General features: G+C 35.4%; 1 protein-coding gene across 2 annotated transcripts in view; it reads left to right on the forward strand.

The window, feature by feature from the left end:
* ARHGAP5 (Rho GTPase activating protein 5) overlaps positions 1-12,271 on the forward strand; it is a 47,392-nt gene that overhangs the window by 20,864 nt on the left and 14,257 nt on the right. For both annotated transcript variants that reach the window (XM_050974715.1, XM_050974714.1), the window contains exon 4: positions 3,509-3,656. In XM_050974715.1, the coding sequence (XP_050830672.1) occupies positions 3,509-3,656 (148 nt within the window). The remainder of the gene's footprint in view (positions 1-3,508; positions 3,657-12,271) is intronic.

The following is a 12,271-nucleotide window of genomic DNA, read 5'->3' on the forward strand; positions in this document are numbered from 1 at the left end:
TACTGTCTACTTCAGACTGGATTGTGCAGTAATTTTTTTTTCTCCTGAGAGTTATAGGAGATACCAGAATCTGTACTTTCAGGTTTTGTCTGTTCAAATTTAACACTCTTTAATATGCATATTTAGAGCCATATGCCTTCTTAAGCCTTTGTAATTTAAAACAGTGTAGCAAACTGAAATTCTAAAAATGGCAGAAGGCATGAAGGGAAGGAAGAGCATGTTGGGGACAATGGTGTGCATTATTCATATATCATACAGTTTCTGGAGAGCTAGCTATGAATTAGAGATTACAAATACTTTTATTAAGTCCATAAAATGAATGCTGTTCATGGTGCGTGGTTTTATGAAGTATTTTACTAGTCCTGAAAATACTTACTTTGCCCTCCATGACCCTAGGGTTGACTGCAGATGAAGCAGGCAGAAAATTTCCTTTGCATCAAAAGTGGTAGTGAAGTCTTTTGGAGGTAGAGAAGTAGGTGAATTTCTTCTTTAATAAATAAATAATTAATGTTTGTTCTGATGGGATGGTAATGAGAGAAAAAAAGCCTGAGTTGAACAGAAGGCTTGCAAAAGTAAGCAGCCCATCCATAAAGGATTTTGGCAGTTTTTAGTTTTCTAGATTAATTTTAAAAGGTTGTATGTAAGTGTGTTGTACTCTTAAGACTCACAGCTGGCTGAAGTCTTAGCCTGGTTTCTCTCTAGATGATGAGTGCTGCTTCCCTAGTACCTGTAGTCAAGAAGTTTTAGCTTGAGTATTCATTATATCTGTTTTTTTAAAGTTCATGTTCTTTGTAATAATATTTTTGGTTTTGGAATCAAGAGTTGGATACTGTACCATGCTAGAGTAAATGTTTTTGTGTTTACCTTGTCTTATGTTAAGGGAACTTCAGCTAATCTTTTGCAGCATGTGTTTTGGTGATTGAAGTACTGCAAAACAAAGCAATATTGCAAGTAAATGCAATTCAAGGCTAGTTTGGAATTCTCAGAGTTAAAATGCTTTCCTGCCAAAATATATAAGGATCAGTTGGAGGTTTGGCGTTAACCTCTATTATGGTATGAAGAGCAGTTATCTTTGGCAAGAAGCTAGTGATGAAACCCATGCTGAAAGCTCAACATAAGTGCTGCAATCAATTATACAAAGCCCCACAGATCTCTAGGAAAATTGAGGATTTCAACTTTATAGTCTTGGGCTTGTGTTTTAATTACTAATATGAAAACAGTGGTATGTGAACAATGAGCTTTTTGCTAGGCTTAAGTAACAAAACTTTTGTGCTGGTTCTTGTCTTCTTTAATTTGGTACCTATTAGTTCATTTTTATGATTATGTAGGAGAAGCATACAAAATTGGTTTTGGCTGTGCCTAGATTGGTACTTGCTGCATGCTGTATTACGTGACTGCTGCATTGGAAGTCGTAGGTGTATTGGGGAGAATGATTGAACTAAAAATACCTGGGGCAAAATCATAATCTCTCTGCCAAAATCTAGGAATTTTAAAATGGTTCACCTTACTCAGGTGCTGTTTAACTAAATGAATAATTTACTGTTTAACAGTTTCTGTTTATTGTTTCATTAGAGATCTTTTAAAAGAAGTTAATTTTATACAGAAAAAATTATGGTACTCATTGCTTGACTAGCAAATCTAAAAGTTCCATTCCATGTCTGATGGATCAGAAAAAATGCTGTTTTCTCAGAGTGGGGAGCAGGGATTAAAGAAAAGCTTTCACTGAGTCTTACTTTTTTAGCAATAAGACCCATATTTTTTTCCCTGAAGTCAGTTGTTCCTTTGGCAAAATTGGGTCTTCAGCACAGAACACCTTTTTGCTCAGAACAAGTTCTCCACTTAAACAATCTAGACTTAGGAAAGTATGGAAGTCTAAAATCAGGAAATAGCATGTTGGTTTTTCTTAAAGCCTTAAAATTTTGCTTTTGATTTACAGAAGTATTTTTTGTAAAGATCATGTAGACAGTGTTATTTGTGGGAAGATTTGATTTATGCTGCCAGTGGAAAGTTTATGCATTCACACACGCTAAAAGAAAAGAAAATAATGAGAGATATTTTAATAAATATTGGACAGGAGAGATACAAAATACATAATGATACATAATGAGAAATAGCTGATAAACTTACTGTTGTAACTGCCTTGTGAAATTGTAGTTTCATGTTTATGGCATAGTTTTGCAGTGGTCATCTCTTCTACTCTTCCTTTAGACCAGTTTGCAAAGGACTTTGGGGTTGGGGTTTTCTCTTTCCTTTTTCTCTTTATTCTATCATTCTTTATGTTTCATTAAGTTCTTTTGAAAAAAATCCTCACTTTCCAAATTAGGGATTAAACTGTTTTCAGATAGAGAGTTCTTCCGAGAAACCTTTTGCATTTCTGTGTGCATGATACCAAATATCATATGACATTGCCTTGCAACCTGTCTTCTAAAAGCAGGACAACTATTAGAAAAGAGCATTCTTTAATTTTGTAGCTGTGTCTGATATTTCATACTATTCCCAGGTATTCTACACAGATAATATTTGTAATTTTCATAAAATTTCTGTAGAATCCAAGCTTATTATTCCGTTTACCTGACTGCTTTCCAAGAGACACACACAGCCTTTTTCTGTCTTGTTGATCTTAAATGCACAGTCTTGAGTATAACTTGCTTCGTTTATTCTGTCATGGTGGAGATGTGTACTGAACACCTTGGGGAAAAAAAATGAATTGGTTTACTGCCTTAATATATGTATCTAAAATGATCTTTCATTATCATTTGACAAAGATATTTTCATTGAGTTTTACACATTGTTTAGCTTCAGCTTGGCCCTTTCAGCTGTTGCTCATCTGAACTGGATGCTACCTAAATAAATATTTTCGATGTAATTTATATTTTCATCAGTATTCAGAGATAAATTATGGTATCTGATACAATACAACTCTTGTAATCATCCAAGGCTGATTTATCAGTTCCACTGATAAAAGTCCTTCTCACCGGAAAAAAAGAAGTTTATTGCTTGTTAGTCATTTTCCATCATCATGTTTCTTGTATAGTTGCAATATAAAGATTATTTAGTATCTTTAAGTATATGCAGAAGACACCAACTTTGTTTTGGTGATGTGACACCAGAGTTCTATCCTGACAATTTCTAAAGAGATGTGGTTCAGATGTGGTTGTGTTAGCAGTGCTGAAAGACTCTAAACAAGTCGCAGAACTCTAAACAAGTGGTGTCTTCTCTTCCTGTAATACTTTCAGTTACTGATATGTTGCTTAATCCTGTTCCTAATGTAATGCAAAAAGGATTAAAACTTAGAGAAGTTGAGTGCTTTTTAGCTAATGTATAATTACTTTATAGTTAAATACTTTATAATTTTAAAAGTACATTTAATTTTTGTTCATTCCATTTGCTGTAGAGGAATTTTAATGTCTAATAGATGTATAATTTGGTTGTGTTCACTGAATGATTGAAATATGAGTTGGTTAAAATGTTGCTTGAATGTTACTTAAATAACTCTGTTTTGTTGTAGCCGAAAAAGAAAACTAAGACATTCAATCCTCCAATCCGTAGAAACTGGGAAAGTAATTACTTTGGGATGCCCCTACAGGATTTGGTTACACCTGAGAAACCCATACCTCTGTTTGTTGAAAAATGTGTGCAATTCATTGAAGATACAGGTAAGATAGGAGGACTGTTAGAGGGAAGACTTTCCCATTTTGCATAATGAGTAATACCTTTCATTGTCTGTTTTAAAGTACTTTTAGAATTTTATCCTGGAAATAAATAATTGTGGGCTAGGCACATTTAAAAAGGAGAATGTGTTTTTTAAATTTTATGTGTAATATATGATGGGTTCTTGACTTTATTTATACAAATACTTAATCACCTTTTGACAAATGTCTGTTTAACGTGTTCCCTGTAATTAATAAAACTTTACATCACTTTCTAGCGCTGCATGACGTTTAACCCTATGGCAGTCCAGTCTTACATGTCTCACTGTTGCCACAGTGTTTTATTTCATGTATTTAAAAAGCTCTGAAATCCACCTTTTCCAGTTGTAGAAATGGCTTCTGACTTGGTATGATAAGTCTGCTTGCTTTCTTGATTTAGAAGGTAAACCTGGTTTTGCATTTTAACTTGTTGTAGAGACAGAAACACTTATTTTCTAAATACTGTGTAATACTCCATGAAGAACGTTAATCTACTGAAGATGTAATTTCCCTGTTTAATGTAAAATATTAACATATATCTGTGTTTACACTAGAGTGAAATTTCACAGTATGGTTTTCTCTCTCTCTCCTTTCTCCCTGGTTTTCTGGTTGTGTGTTTGTCCCCGCTTTCAGCCCATTTAGTGTGTGACCATGAGGCACGTAGGATGATTTTGCTGGTCAAACAGGAGACCACAGTGGGGATTTGTTTTGAGGTTTGGGTTTTATTTGGGGTTTTGAGGGGATTTTTTTGTTTTTTTGTTTTTAAAGATTGCGAGCACTAGTTTTCAGCTAGTGTGTAGAGCCTGCTTGCTCTAAGTGTTATAAATGTGATATTGCTGTATTGGAAGTAAGTGACAGTGTGACTGAACTGAAGCATGTGCAGGACCATCTTTTGAAGTGTGTCTGCAATTGGCATATTGTTTAGTGCAAAGTAAAACAGCATCTTTTTTCCAAATTTGTTTATATTTCTAATACAATTTTGGCTGTAAGATGAGACTAGCAGTTTTAGCAAGAAAAAAATCCAAAGGGTTTTCTTCCTTATAGTAAAATTCAGTTTTGTTACCATCTGTAAGAATAGTGTTTCCAAAATAACTACCACAGGTGGTAAGCCTCATAGCTGTATTTGAAGACTTACATACTGCATTATTGCAATAAAGAAATTAGGTGAAACCTCAGGCACTGATCTCTGTGGAGTCAGAGATATTAGTACAGATCTGTCTTTAACCTTTACTTTCTATGGATTCAAGGTAAGGGCTGTATTTTCTGCCCTCTTACTTTTGCTTTTTCCACCTCATCCAATTAAAAATGGGAAAGGAGGAAGAAGAGCAAGGAGTAATAGAGTGGCATAGGCAGTTTAAGATATGTATATGTTGTGTTTGCTGTTTTCTGTAGGAAAAAAAGCCCCAAACCAAACCAAACTAGCATTATTTAAAGGTGAGTTGCTGTCACTGATATTCTTTAAAAGTGGCTACATACAGCTACTACGCATAGCTATATAAAACAGATACTGACTGGTATTAAATTTCAAGAGTTTGTAGAATTTAGCAATAACTTAATTTGAGCATGTTCCACTTTTTAAGAATACTTTCAAACAATGAATTTGTAAGCCCAGTTCTAGAAGTTTTATTTCATTAAAAGTATTGTTGTCTTTGTGGTGAACTTTAAAAAAAAAAAAGTATTTCTCCCCAAGAATTTTCGCCAGTTTGTGGGGTAAGAGAGAGAACTATTATAGTGTCGGAAAATTATTTGTTGCCTTTTTCCTTGTAATCGTCAAACCATGCAACCAGCCAAAACATTTTGTATGTCTGTTCTCTTCTCATGACCTGTCTTGGGAAAATAAGATGTTGGGTTAAGATCTTGGATTAATAAGGTGTTGGATGTGTTCAAAATGTAGGGTGTCCTCAGAAGGCGCAACTTTTCTGTTAGCTGTGTATATGTTAGTTCATCCTGGAACGCTACTGTACACCTGGAGAGTTTTAATTCTGGCCATGAATGTGAGCTGGACAAACATTATGCCATCTGTATAGTTCGTGACTGTGATGCCACTAGTTGTCTTCCTAATTTTGTTAAGCACTTAGATCAAAACCTCTGCTTTTAATCTGTATTACAGTTTTCTTTCTCCTACTCTGGATTCCGTGTAAGTAGATTTGGTGTTGTTTTCAGCTTCTATACTTGGCTGTGGGAGTTTTGTATCTAGTGTGTATTATTTTTATATTGAATTAATATGCTGTAGGTATTTGAGTTTCAAGCAGGGTTGTCATAGAATGTATTTGTTGCCTTTGAGAGAAAATAATGTTCACTTGCATTGCCTTCAAATCCTATGCTAAGATACAGTCACATCATTGACTTTGGGACTGTCTGAGAAAATTCTGCAAATAAGGTGTTGGAGATTATTGTTCTGCACAAGGCAAGTCAGGACCTATTGGCTCCAGGCAGGAGTTCAGAATGGTACCATTCCTGTATGCTAAAGCTGCTTGGCCCTGGGGAGTCATTCAGTACTCGTCTGTCGAACAGCAAGTCAGTCTGCTGTGAGTCTGAACTGCACTGAATACCAGTGTTTATTATCATTGTCTTCTTAATCAAGAAGTGCAGTCTTTTCCAACTCAGCTAATCTATCTGTTTCTCTTACAGAGAATATAATTGTTTAGTGTTTCCTCTTCAGGTACTTTCATGGGGTTCAGCTCCTTCCTATGTAATTTGGATTGGGGCTGAATTTGTGATTAATCTTGACTTGAAGGGTTAATCCTAATTTATAATGTTTTCTGTTTCTGTCTCATGAAATTATACAAGGCAATGCTTTGTACCTTCTTATCTAAATTTTGACTGAGGCTAGAAAGTACACAGTGTGAAAAACGGCTTTCTCTATTTCAGATGCTTAGATGAGACAATAGTTCCTTAGTGTCTTTGAAGATTCTTGCTCCACCATGAACTTTAAAGAATTGAGCACATGCAGAAAATACCATCAAATTTTTGTTTTACCATAATGTTCTGGATGCATCCTCAAAAATAAAAAAAAAAAAAGTGTTTGTGAGTAGAAGAGGGACAGTTTGGAAAAAAATTAAGTAAATTCAGGAGCTTAAATTTCTAGCCTTTTATAAGGCAACAGATTTTCTTTTTTTTTTCCTGAAGAAGCCATATTGTTCTCCTGTCAAGGTAAAGGGTGATCTGGTAGAGATAAGGGATCCTAAGTCTGTGCCTATAGGTGAAGGTTATTGTCTCTGTGTTCCTCTTTAGTATTTTTCCAACAAAAAGCTTTATTCTAGGTTTAGCTTTATGGAGCCAACAGACCTTGAATCCCCTTGTAATCTTTTTGATGGTATTGGAAGCAGAAACTGGGGATCAATTAACTCAGATTAATTAATACCTGAGTAGATGTGAAGCTGGTAAACTGTAAATATGTGTTAGAACCTCCATTACACAGTTACCTGCACTGTCACTGGTACTGAGAGTACAAAACAGTAATAGCACATAATACTTGTTTTTTTTGGCATCTATTGATTAAAACCAAATCACACTACCATGTGAGAACATCATAAATTTTGTACTGCTGTCACTTCTGGATGAGAAAGGAGGAAAGATTTGCTAAATATTGTAAACAAGCTTTGCTTCTGTGTTTCTACATTGTCCACGATTATAGGAAGGCCTTTTTTCTATCCAAGCCTTTAATTTTTGAATTCATTGTAATTGTAGCAGGATGAGTAATATTTGGTTGGTTGTCAAAGCTCTTTTGTGGTTCACTGAACAAGGTGATCAAACGATTTTTTTCCCTTTCAGGTAAGTAACTTGCCAATGATGAATTACCAAGTTTTCAACTAAACATCTTGGTATAAATATATAATGCTTTAAAAAAACCTGACTTTTGGTAAAGATATTGTGGTCTTATCTGTAACCTTTTACAGACTATGTGAGCACTTTTCTGTCACTAGTGACATATATGATATTTGTGTGCTTTTTACCTCTGTCATATCCTTTGCAAATTGGTTTGTAACTAGCCCATGAGGGCAACTATTTCATTTGACTGTCATTGGTAGCTATTTTTGGTTATGAGCTTCCAAAAGAGTATTTTGATGTTATAGGTGTTCTGGTCTGCTTTTTGCTTTTTGCTGATGGACTGAAGAGAACTTCATTTTGTTGCATCATTTGAAATGAACTTTTAAAATGTATTGGTTTTTTGTAAACTAGGTTTATGGAAATGTATTTAACAGGGAAACTAGAGTTTTGATTTTTAAGAAAATTGTAGTGGCTGTTTTTGTATAGAAGTAATGGTGCTATTCTAAGAAATGCTAGAAAAAAAGATTACCTGCTATTTTTAAATAAGAAAATCCAATGTAGACCATTACCTTTTTTTTCGAAATACTGGTAGTAGAATTGAGATACTTTTTGAAGTATGCTGTATGAATTGCATGACTTCTGTGCTTCTCTAAGAGTTATCATGGAGAGAATAAGGTAGATACTCTGTTCTCTGATAGAGAGGAGCAGATTTCTGAAGGGTAATTTAATGTCTTCAACAAAATGTTGATATGGTTTGAATTTTGTATTGCAGTATAATGGAAAAATATTTATTGAGTGTCCAGTTTTAAGTGTGAAAAGTGTACGTACATATTTATGCCAACTTTGTAGCTTGAGTGTTTTGTTGGTAATGTTTTTATGCTGTTACACACACCTCAGATTTAGTGATGAACTATTCTAGGTACTGTTTGTGCACTAGTCAACACCTGCTGTTGTTGATTTTTAAGTTTTCCCAAACTTAAAATAATTCAGGCAAGATGACTTATGCTAACTGATACTATTAGCATATCAGGGTTTTTTTACTATTTTAGTAATTTTTTGTGTTTTGGGTTTACTTTTTGTATTTGTTCATGCATTGGTGAGAAGTTTGACAGATTAAATTTCGTTCTGTTTTACTAAGGAAGAAGACATCAAATTAACATTACAAATACTGGCAGTTTTGCCATTGAGTACATATAGTTCTTGATGGTATTCAACTTTAATATCAGTATTTTAATGTTTTTTTCCTCTGAGCTTTCAAATGTTTTTTTTATTTTATAGAATATTGCTATCCATGTACTTCATTGACCAGCTTAGAAATTTTTGATTCCATACTTCACAGAAAAATGATAACATTAACAGAGTGTTAATTGTACATTAAATAATTTAGGAAAGAGGTACTTATGTATAATAATTTCTGTTTTAATAATTTAGTTACTCAGTTGTGAGACAAGGAATAGAATAAAGACAGAGGAAGGAATTTGACAGAGCTAAATGTTGCTATCTCACATGGTTCCTATGGAAGGCTGTAAGAGAAATTAAAAATTGTGTACTGGGTATACATACAGTAATTGCTGCATTTCATATTGAGACCATTTTTGTAATGCAGGAAAATTTACAGTTTTGGAGGTAATTCAAGTAAACGAATATTGCCTTCTTCAAATTTCCTTCAAACGTAGCCTACACCATGGTCTTTTATGCTGAATCTCCTGGGAGGCTAGATTTTTACACTGATAGTATAGATAAGCCAAAGTTTGTCTCCAGAGAATGAGGTTTGGTAGAAATAGGCAAAGAAAATGAGTCAGCAGTGCTTGTTGTGGTAAAAAAGTCAGGTACATCATTGAAATATATTCCTAGTGGCTGGAAAATCAAGAAATTCAAGATTGATTACCTCCCCTTTTTGTTTGAGGGGCTTGGGAGAGCTGGAGGGTTTTAGGAACCTGTTGGACAGAGAGAACAGAACCAGACACCCCCTTGGCCTGGTGTATGAGTTTCTGTCACTTTTCATTTTGGGCACTTTTCAGATGTCTCTGAGCAGTGGAATTCACTGTTCTGAAAAGCTGTATCAGCAAAAATGGTAAAAGTCGTGCTGTGTCGTATTACAGCTTCTAAGAAAAGAGTCAGAAATACATGCCAAAACAAGTGCAAGGCAGGGAGCAGGAGCACGGGAGGGACAGAAGCCGTGATTGGTGAGGTGGGGAGTGAAACCGTTTTCAGCCATATTGTTAAGTTAGGTTGACTCAACTGCCCACGAAGCTTTATGTTTAGCAAAAAACACAGGGCACGACTCTGTTACATGTGATTCTGGTTTAAATAGCTCTGCAACACATTTTGTACCCTCATCAAGTTAGTGAGTGATTCTGGAGTGGGTGGTGTGGTTAATCTATTTAAGACCAGGGCTTCTACTGAAGGGAGTATAACCAAGCTGGAGGAATGGGATAGTAGGAACCTGAAGGAGTTCAGTGAGGACAAAGCCAGGCCATTCAACTAGAATTGCAAGGACTAAACCCCTACAGTAGTACATGCTGAGCATTTGACTGGGTCCATATCAGTGCTAATGAAAAGCATCTTTTGGTTGAGCTCATCATGCCTTCTGTATTGGATTTTCCAAGTAGAGGAGCAGGCATTACAGCAGCAGAAGTGGTTACTAATTTTTGCTCTACACTTGCTGGATGTCATCTGAAATACTGCAAGAAAGGTGTTGACAGACTTGAGTCTAGCAAAAGAGGGTCAGAGGCTGGAGTTCCTAACGTCTGGGTTTGTTCAGCTTGGAGAGAAAGAGGCTGAGGAGGTACCCAGGGGAGGCTTCCTGTACCCATGAGGAGATTACTGATAAGGTGCAGCCAGGCTAAAGAACTGAAGTACAATGACATTAACATAGGAGGTTCTGATTAGAAAGAAAGGGAATACTTTTGCTCTGAAGGTTATTAAAACACTAGTTCAGGTTATCCAGAGAGATTGTGGGGTAAATTGGAGATATTAAAGGGAAGTTTAGATAAGCACCCAAATCTGATTTCGGTGTTGACTGTTATTTGAGCGGAAGGTTGCACTAGATGATCTCCTGAGAATTCCTTCTGTGATCACTTCAAAATTGGCATAGAGTAAGTTTCAGTAGTTAGGAGACTGTACACCAGTCTGTGTTTGTATCTTTGGAATTAATCAACAGAGAGGGAACAAACTCAAGAGGGTAAAACAGGCATCAGTCATTTCTCCTAATGCAAGACTGACTACCAGACAAGGGAGGAGCATGTGCATTAATTTGGTAGTGTGAGAGAATCACTGAAAACTGTAAACAAATATGTTTTGAAATACTCATAAAACACATGTTGTGCATGTGAGTTGTATTGCTAATGAGGTATCTCTTCAAAGGAAACATCATGGGAATTATATAAAGAATTCCTAAACAACTCGGGTAGCACCAAGGTGCCAGGGTATGTACGATAGATATACTACTCCACTTATTCCCTCAGCATTCTCCAGACCCAAACTGACCAAACAGCTATATGCTTGGAAAACTTCAGTGCTTCAGTTGTCACCCATTTTTAATGAAGCAAAGTATGCACCTACCTTCTCCTAGGCATTTTCATAGTGTCATAATAATTGTAGTCTTGTATTCTTTTTTTAAAATGGGCAGGCCATAAAATATTGGCTTGAGAGACACTACATAAAATGATTGAGACCTTGTTTAATAATCAGTTGGTGTAAATTATAGTAATGTTAATTCAGCTTTGGAGAGCTTCCTATTATAAGGATCTTTCTAAAATTACCTCTTATTTCCTTCTACTGCTTATTGTTTATTGAACATTTCAATATGCTATAAATTATTACAAGAAGCAGTAAAACACTTATTTTTGGTTCTCGTTTTCAGTATGTGAATTGAATGTCATGGGACTTTAAATGTCAGTGTTGATGAGGACACATTAAATGTGTTTTATGTAAGTAAAGTTAGTGTGAGATTCTTACTTAGAGTTTGGCTTCTTTGCTCAGTAATCATATACATTCTAGGTGTACATAGAAATTATTGATTTGGATCAGGAAATTGGCAGTTCCTTTAGTCTTGTGTTGTAACATAGGAGTTGAAAAGAGGTACACCAGATCAATCCATAGAATAAAATTAGAGGAATACACAGGTCACCCAATTTAGGTAAGTGTGGGAATGATAGTCTCAGCTATTGTAGTGGAGAATGAGTTCTGAGAAGTTCCATTGGCTTCCTAGAGGAAGGAATTGAACTGGAAGAGATGGACTTGCTGTGATTGTGGCATGTATTCAGAAACACAGACAGAACATGATGGAAACCTGGCTGTGGATGTTAACAGACACTCTATGACTTTTCAGCAGTCTAAATGTTAGTATAGCTGTTGTCACTTGGGAACAGGCTTTGAAATCATCATAGACAGCTCTCTGAGAAACTTAAACTCTCTGTACTTGCTATCAAGCAAGCAAAAAAAAAAAAAGAGTAAATGTTCTGGAGGAAGAAAAATCATGCTATTACATAATACGATGCTATACACACTGTTGCAATACTGGCTGCAGTTTGGTTCAGTGTTTCTCAGAAGAGGAAAGAATTGGAAAAGGTAATACATATGGGAGTAATAGTAACTCTTGGATAAAGATGCACCAAATTGATTAGGTTAGAACATTTCTCAGGAAGAGAAGTTACATAAATTTACAAAACCAGTGCTGGGAAAATGTAGAGAAGTTACTACTTATTGAGAGAAAAAATGATGCAAACTTTAGATACTGGTCATAAACTCTGTGTGCTTTCATAATGTACATTCTGGAATGACAAAACTGTATTCACTATGATGTAAAG

The sequence above is a fragment of the Serinus canaria genome, chromosome 5 (assembly GCF_022539315.1).
Source record: "Serinus canaria isolate serCan28SL12 chromosome 5, serCan2020, whole genome shotgun sequence".
Classification (NCBI taxonomy): domain Eukaryota; kingdom Metazoa; phylum Chordata; class Aves; order Passeriformes; family Fringillidae; genus Serinus; species Serinus canaria.